This window comes from Poecilia mexicana, unplaced genomic scaffold (genome assembly GCF_051168715.1).
Source record: "Poecilia mexicana isolate PSO_F unplaced genomic scaffold, ASM5116871v1 scaffold_2, whole genome shotgun sequence".
NCBI lineage: Eukaryota > Metazoa > Chordata > Actinopteri > Cyprinodontiformes > Poeciliidae > Poecilia > Poecilia mexicana.
Window position 1 is genome coordinate 8,665,429 of NW_028263371.1, and position 8,046 is coordinate 8,673,474.

An 8,046-nucleotide genomic window follows, 5' to 3' on the forward strand; every position below is an offset into this window, starting at 1 on the left:
ATTAGAGATGTGATTCATTAAATCCTGAAATTTACTTGCAATGTAACATTTCTCTCACCGATCCCATGCAGGTGTCTTCCACATCCACCCAAACAGAGTCAGACACCACTTCTGACTCTGTTGGATGGTAGTAGGCAACAAGGCGAAAGGATGGCAGCATTTCTTTGGTAATTGGAAGCATCATGGTGACCAGTGACTGACCTTCTCTCCTGAATCGTTTATACCGGACCAATTGGCCTCTGCTTAAGACCTGTGGGAAGGGTTAGCTTAACTATGCAACAAAGGAAATCAGACTCTGAAAGCATGCCCATTAACAAGACATAGATTTAAAGAATGGTTCTCACGAGGTATGTGATGTCACAATGTCTATCCTGGCTTTCAAAATAAAAATTAACTTTCAAGTTTGTTCCCAAATTCACAAGTGTTGTGTCCAGACCTGCAGTCAGAGATTTCAGCTGTTAAAGTGGGACCCGTGTATTTGGTATGTTACTGATATTACCATGGTAAGAGTTTACTAAAATATGTCTAGAAATCACTTACCTATGTGGATGTGATTGTTGCTTTCTTTTTGGTATGGGTAGGCTGTCATGTTGACTGATGCTTGTCTTTCAGAATGGATTTGAGGATCATCTGTCCTTGCCTAAAATTAGACAAGCATTTAAAGAAAGGGAAAAAAGCAATTGACAGACTTAACCTGTGATATTATGAAATAAGGAAGAAGAAACTGGTTTCTGGGAATATGGGCACAGCTATACTTGTTCCGCTGTCTTTACTACAAGTCTTTTACGTCTTAAGTGAGCGGTGTTCGACCAGCCAAAAAACTCTCCGTTTATGCACATGAAAATTTGAATGTGCACTCATCTCAACACATTTGTTCATATAGCTTCAGAGTTTTATTCTCAGCTAAAATGTAGCCTTTTGATTAGGCCAGCTGAGATCCATACCTGGGCTCAAGGCGAGCCAGTGGCGCAAAAAGTGGGTATGCAGCGCATGCAACGCATAGGGGCGCTGCACCAGAGGGGGCGTCAAAAACCCCGTCTGGAAGGGGCGACGCGCCGATGATGCCCTCGCATACACTTCACCGCGCCCTTACGCTCCTTCACCCTTATGTACCTTCCTTTTGGGGGGGCGCCGATTTATGTTTTCGCATCCACCTGAATAATATGTAGTTGCGCCCCTGAGGCGAGCTAGTGTTAGGTGGTAGTTGTAGCTAGTTGAGACATTGATATCGATTGTTCAAAGAGATTACTTGCACTTGATTCTGTTGCATCCTTCCTCATTTTCACCTACTTCCCCTCTAACCCGCAGAAAATAATAATAATAATAATAATAATAATAATAATAATAATAATAATCTAAGAGAAAACTACATTTATTGCAGCTTTTATAAAATAAATGCATGACTATCATGATGTAGTAATGACAATGGACCCAAATGCAGCAAGGCAGAGACGGCCTGTGTGTTAAAGCAACTATCACCAGAGCAAAGCACTTTAAGTCACTGGCATAATTTCAGTTGGGTCATGTCCTAAAATAACATTTTTTAGGATTGACCTATAGATTTTGAAAAGGCTTCAGAGCAGCTGCTGTCTTAAAAAAAAAAAAAAAAGTTCAGTTGTATTTTTTCAAGTAGTTAAAAATAAAAGAAAGAGTTGACTAAGAATATATACAAAAAATAAATAAAAACAAGGAAATCAGGAAATTATTTCACAATAAAAGCCAAAAGCCAAGCAGGTCAATTCCACCTTTACACTACAGAAGAGCAATTTGACATGAAGGATCCAAATGACTTACTGTAATAAGTAGGGGATCTGAGCTTGCCACTGTATTGATGGTAAGCCTCGCTAATCCAGTGGCTCCAGTCAAACCCGTAACTGACCCCGGATCAACTACCACTTCCACACCTTTCGCTGGACTCTCATCAGGATTTAAAACTTCAACCTGTTAAAGAAAAAGAAAACCAATACTTGAAAGCATTGTTTTAACTTTTACAATGATGTTTTTTTTTATGTTCAACACAGTTCGACTCTGTTAGTAACATGCAAAATCCTTTTACAGTTCTGCACACCATTTATGCCAAGCTTATCACTGGTATTAATGTGTCAGAAAGGCTTCCACTGATTAAGTAAAACCAACAGTTTTTTGTTTTTTTTGTTGGGGTGGGGGCCTACACATTTTTCTGATGAGACATAAAAATGTTACTTACCGTTACATCAAACGATAATCCTGGTTGGAAATATTTGGGCGTTTTCTTAAAGCTGATGGTGTAAGGCGATGTGACAATCTTGATGCCTCCCAACTCAACTTCCACCAATTCACCACCTATTTGCCATGTTTCATTATTAGTGAATCACTTAGACCTCCAAATATTGATCATGCGTAGCAAAAATTATTTCTAAAAAGCTTTCATTTCCTCTCGTCATTCTTACCATTCTCTGTCAGTACACTTGCTTTTACAAATATAGTTTCCCCAACCAGGCTGTTCACATCTTTGATAGTGTTGATGTTCTCGATTGTTATTTTGGCCTCTCCTTGACCTTCAACAATCTAAATGAAACATATTTTACCATCAAATATAATACCAAACAATATACAGTTTTGGAAAGCCACTAACTGTTATAAATCACATCAAAATTTGAATGGGATCCTACTTAATATTTGTCCAGAAAAGTCTAAAACAACTTACCGGAATTCTCTGGAGAGAATCAGAAATGCTTTCTTTCTGATTTTCATGCATAACTCCAAAAACAACATAGGCTGATCCATCCACTTTTTTACCAAACGTGTACCTGAAACCATGAATGAAACAACTTATTTTCAGTTCCTAAGAAGTTCCTTATGTGTACCAATCAATTTTCCATACGTAGCTTCAATGCTGAATTTGAGTTCTTTGCTGTCCACATAGAAGCAGGGCTGCAAAGGCTTCACTTCCACCTCAAAACTTGGAAGCACTGTGAAATGAGCGTTGCACATTTTATCATCGTCTCCATTTGATGGCCACAAGTTTAGCGACCCTAGACTTACCATATTCTTTAACCTCAAACTCTGACACAAAGCTCTGTGTGCTGGTGCTGAACTTTGCAATCACCTTCCAAATTCCTGGGCTTTAGGAGAAGATGCACATCAATAGGCAGAGTAGATTATTTTCAACTTGAATCATAAGTTAAGGTAACTTACCTTACAAGGTCACCAAGATTGTACGTTCCAGAGTGTATTTGTGAATTGATAATAAAAAAGTCAGATTGTAAAGTGGCGCCATCAGGGGTCTAAATAGAAACATTAAATAAGCAATAGTAATCCTTAGTAGGCATCATTAGTGTAAAAAACTCTTTCCTTCAGAAGCATTTCTGAAGAACATTGTTATTTTATCCAGTACTCTTACACAATAAAGCCATTCAATTTGCTAGAATATGAGTTATGATAAAGGTAATTTATCAAATTAAAAGTGCTTCTTGAAACAAATAACCTTCAAGCAGGTATTAAACATGCTTTTCAATTGCCCAAATTTCTGTATGAAAAACTTTAATAATTAATGTAATATTCTATTTCTAAATGTTAAATTTTTAGTACTGCAGCAAGACAGATATTGGCTGGAGATGGGCACCAGCAACCCTCCCGACCCCACTAGGGACAAGGGTGATAGAAAATGAATGAATGAATGAATGAATAGATGGATGGATGGATGGATGGATGGATGGATGGATGGATGGATGGGTGGATGGATGGATGGAGTTTTTAGTAGATGTTAGGAGAAAGACATCGTTAACAGAAATAAAAGACTTAAAAGTCATTCTGTATAAATAATCTCCATAATGTGTTTCACTTGGTGAATTAAGTTACTGAAAGAAACGAAATTTTTCTAATAATATTGTAATTCAATGAGTCGGATTGTATTTCTGACTTGTACTTAAAACTAAAATACTCTTATAGTTACATATGTGACAGAAATACTTGAGCTTCCTTGAATAATTAATATGCATATGCATTATGTTCAATTTCTTAAACTTTGATATGGTTTCATATATTTAGTTTTGAATAAAGTACAATACCACAATCTGAATGTTAATTAAAGCATCAGCTTCGGACGCTCTCTCCACCGGTTCCATGCCAGGTCTGATTGCAAACAATCTGTAGTTGACTGTCAAACAAAACAGAGGGCAGGCACTTGTTTACATGTTTCATCACAATTACACAACGTTTCAGTTTGTTGAAAAGCAAAAAGCATTTCCGTGAGAATAACTATCTTTATTTCTATCGACAATAACTGCATGGTTTTAGAACGCAAGTCTTTTTTTTTTTTTTGAACTTCCCTTGTGTGTGATAGTTTGTAGTTTTCTTGGCAATATTATAATATTACAAGGTTTCATTTGCATGTTAAGCAACACTAAGGCCCCCAGTCCTGTGTCCTGTCCACACCACAGGATGCAGCGCCACTGAAAACAATATATATATATATATATATATATATATATATATATATATATATATATATATATATATATATATATATATATATATATGTATATATGTAGAATAGAGACAGAGACATGGACCCATGACGTCATTCTTTTTTTTTTTTTTTTAAAGAACTCCTCCAGTAATTTATAAGCATCTTTGGAAGTGAACCATGGTATGAAAAATGGGGATCAAAAGACATACTCCACAAGCCATATTTACCATTGCTGTTAGGGGTGTAGATAGTTTTGTCAGTCTGGATGAAAATATAACCAGGCTCAAAAGAAACCAACGCAACTTTCTCCAGCAAACTGTCGCCAAAGTTTGCTTGAAGGTAAACATAGTGCTTTCTTTTTGGGTTGATTTCGAACTCATCAGCAGGGATCTGAGAAACAACAGTAACCCGGTTATTTAAAAGTTAAATAATTTTTTAAAATCGTCTCAAGGATAAGTATAATAATAGTACAGAATTATGAAATATATACATTAGTATATATAAAAAGAAAATGTCTATTTTTTATACTAACATGAATGTTAACTGTGAAACACTTTGTAACAAAAATGGGTCTTGACATGATTTTACCGTTATTCTTCCAAGATTCTGGAAATGTCCTTCTTTTGTAAGCCTCACACGTGTTGATGCTAATTTTTTTGTTTTTCCTGGAAAGCTCCATGCAGCAATTTCAACAGAAACCTCTTCTTCAGATGCGCAGTCTTGAATTTCCACAAATATGTTTTCTGCCGCACCAACTCGCAACAAGTTGGGGGCGGACAAAACTTTCCTGTTGAGAAAAAAAGAAGGTATGAGTTGTAGAATAAACTACATATAAAGAAAAAATATTTTTATATGTAAATTAATTATTTCATTCCTGTTGAACAGATCCAACAACTATTTTCCAATTTAGAAGAAAACACTTTCCATAAGAGGCTAAAACCAAATCTAAATTGAGTTTTACCCCAAATGAAAGGTAAAATAGAGTGAAATGTTCAACCTTCAGCATTTCAGGAATGAACATTATCTGGACTTATCTAACGGTAGAACGATAAAAAGTTTAATCATAGTTCTGGACTTGGTCCGTTGCTTTATTTGCTTTGTCTGGTTCATGGAACCAAATAAAGCCTGAGATAGGCAGATAATTAACTGGCATTTTGTGCAAACAGTACTTTGATCTGAGTGACACAACGATGGAATCAAAGTTTAAGCAGCACTTTTAATACTCAATAATTAAAAATCACTTTTTTTGTTTTATGCAAAGTTTTAATTTGGTTACTGTAGCAAATGTTTAAATTTTGCTGTTTTTAAAGCATGTTTGTTTCAATGCTATTGCAATGACAATACAAATTACGCAGACGTAACACTGTTGGGATAAGACGTTGCATTTGGCAAAAGCACACATCCACTATGTTTTGTCATGAACTAAAGCAAAACAAATTCTAAAATAAACAGGCTCTGAGACAATGAATACATTATTAACTGCAGCGAAGAATCAAATCAAGAGCAGAATAAGAAAGATCATCCCTGATTTACTATCGCGCATTGAGGATCATAACTTGAATGAGATGTTGGCTCATTTAATTTAAAGGCAACAAGTATCAATTATAGAAAAAAAGAAAAGGTTTTCCAGATACACTTACAAAGGAAATGCACTCGACTGAGAAGTCAGACAGGAAAAAGCTACCAGCAGAAGCTGGAGAGCAGAGATTCCCATCATTGATCCCATCTCTGCTGTGGCTACAGATCGCTGGTGTGCCTGTCTTTTATCCTCAGGCAACAGGATCCTCTTCCTGCCCCTTTTACTTTCTCCAATTGAAAGACAGTTAACCAGCTTACGCAGTGGGACTTTCATAATTTGTCAAATGGTGAAGCAAGTAATGATCACTGTAAAAAGGCACTCTGTTAGACAAACTAAACAACGGGCTATTTTACAGTGTAATTGATTTATGTATATTAAGAACACTGGAGTGCTTTGATCTTCTACATTGACGGGCCAAAACACAACTTGATTGCACGGCACTGAATAGATTCTTTAAGACAGAATTTAAGATTTTTAAAAATATGTATTCTTTAAAATTAACTCGCCAAAAGTACATAGTATTTTTAATTTATATCTTTTTCAGCATTAGATTTACCTTAGATTGAGATAAGTGAAGCCTGGGCTTCACTTATCACACTGATTCCTGATTCTTTGAAATCTGAGGGGTTTTTTAAAATAATTTTTTTATAAGATCTTTTGTACGATTTGCCTGGTTATAGATTGAGGTGGGAATCTGTGTGTGCAGGGGATTGTGCTGCCCACAGATGCACTGCACCTTTAAAGAAAAAGGATTAATATGATAAGCTAGACATTTGTTGATATGTTTATATTTACATTTATAAGGTGAAGTAGCAACTAAAGCTGTCAGACATGTATTGGTGAAAAAGTTGCAATATTTATGTAAAAGCAAACAAAACAGGAAATATGTCGTTAGATAATTAAACTGTCAGGCTTTATGCGTTTCTCGTTTTTTTCCACATTTCTTTGCTGGTCGATATATTCGGTTATTTAATCATTGTCAGGGTTAGGCATCATTTCCTCAGAATGTGTACTTCTTTTGTTCAGTTTTTACTTAGTTTGCTTCACCAGCTACTTGAACTTTGATCTTTGAAAACACCAACAAATAAAGACAATATGACCAGAACAAATGTACCCAATTTAGACTAATCAATCTAAATAATTATGGGAATTGATTTCAAACATTTTCCATATATTTGTTCAAATTTACACATCTACAATACTACTTTTCTAGCTTATCTTTTAATCCAGGCAATCAGTTCACCTACATCTCTTATTTGATGTTTTCATTTTTTTATTTCTAGGAATTGTTATGAAATACTTGTCCAAATGTGTATCTATTATGTACCCGAATTATTGAGGTGGTAAAATAATAAAACAACTTGACAAAATTGTCGTTTTGCAATTGTTGAATAATACTTTTGCTCTGTAATACTCAAGAAGGTTCTTTGTGTTAAACCAATGTTTCCCAAGCCTCATCTCGGAGCCACAGTGGCCCTGCTTCAGCACGCCGAATTTCAACTGATGGCTGATTAACAAAGTTTTGCTGAACATAAATCATCTGGTTCAGGGTTGGGAAACGCTGGGCTGTTTATATTAAATGGTTAATTTGAATGTGAAGTTATCTGTAAAAACTCCCTTTCCAGTAGTAAAAGGGGTATTTATGTGTGAGCTGTACCCGTTTTCTCAACATTTGATTTTGTGACTCAGCAGGTTGTAAAATCCAGTGGACTAGCGAGTCACAGCTATTTTGGTAGAGCGATACAGCTGGCAGACTCAATCAGAGTAAATACGCCAAGACCCTAACAAAGCACTGTAGCAAAGTGAATTGTGACATGTTTATTCTGAGTGGATTTAAATAGCTAAAACTAAAGCTAAAACAGACTGTGTGTCTGAATCACTATAGGATCTGTTTAATTTCCGGAGCACCCAGTGACATGACATGTTCTTTCATACTTTAGACAACTATTCCTACTAACAGCTTCACATCACCTCACTTTGAAAAAGACCCACAAATATTTAAAGAAGGTGTTTAAGG

General features: G+C 35.7%; 1 protein-coding gene across 1 annotated transcript in view; it reads right to left on the reverse strand.

The window, feature by feature from the left end:
* LOC148160379 (complement C3-like) overlaps positions 1–6,264 on the reverse strand; it is a 30,863-nt gene extending 24,599 nt beyond the window's left edge. Inside the window, exons 1-14 of the mRNA XM_088010152.1 lie at positions 6,091–6,264; positions 5,039–5,237; positions 4,678–4,840; positions 4,050–4,138; positions 3,178–3,266; positions 3,025–3,104; positions 2,864–2,951; positions 2,687–2,789; positions 2,430–2,547; positions 2,207–2,322; positions 1,795–1,941; positions 541–640; positions 345–436; positions 59–250 (exon numbers count right to left, since the gene is read on the reverse strand). Of these exons, the coding sequence (XP_087866278.1) occupies positions 59–250; positions 345–436; positions 541–640; positions 1,795–1,941; positions 2,207–2,322; positions 2,430–2,547; positions 2,687–2,789; positions 2,864–2,951; positions 3,025–3,104; positions 3,178–3,266; positions 4,050–4,138; positions 4,678–4,840; positions 5,039–5,237; positions 6,091–6,176 (1,662 nt within the window). The 5' untranslated portion in view covers positions 6,177–6,264. The remainder of the gene's footprint in view (positions 1–58; positions 251–344; positions 437–540; positions 641–1,794; positions 1,942–2,206; positions 2,323–2,429; positions 2,548–2,686; positions 2,790–2,863; positions 2,952–3,024; positions 3,105–3,177; positions 3,267–4,049; positions 4,139–4,677; positions 4,841–5,038; positions 5,238–6,090) is intronic.
* Between the last annotated feature and the right edge of the window lie 1,782 nt (positions 6,265–8,046).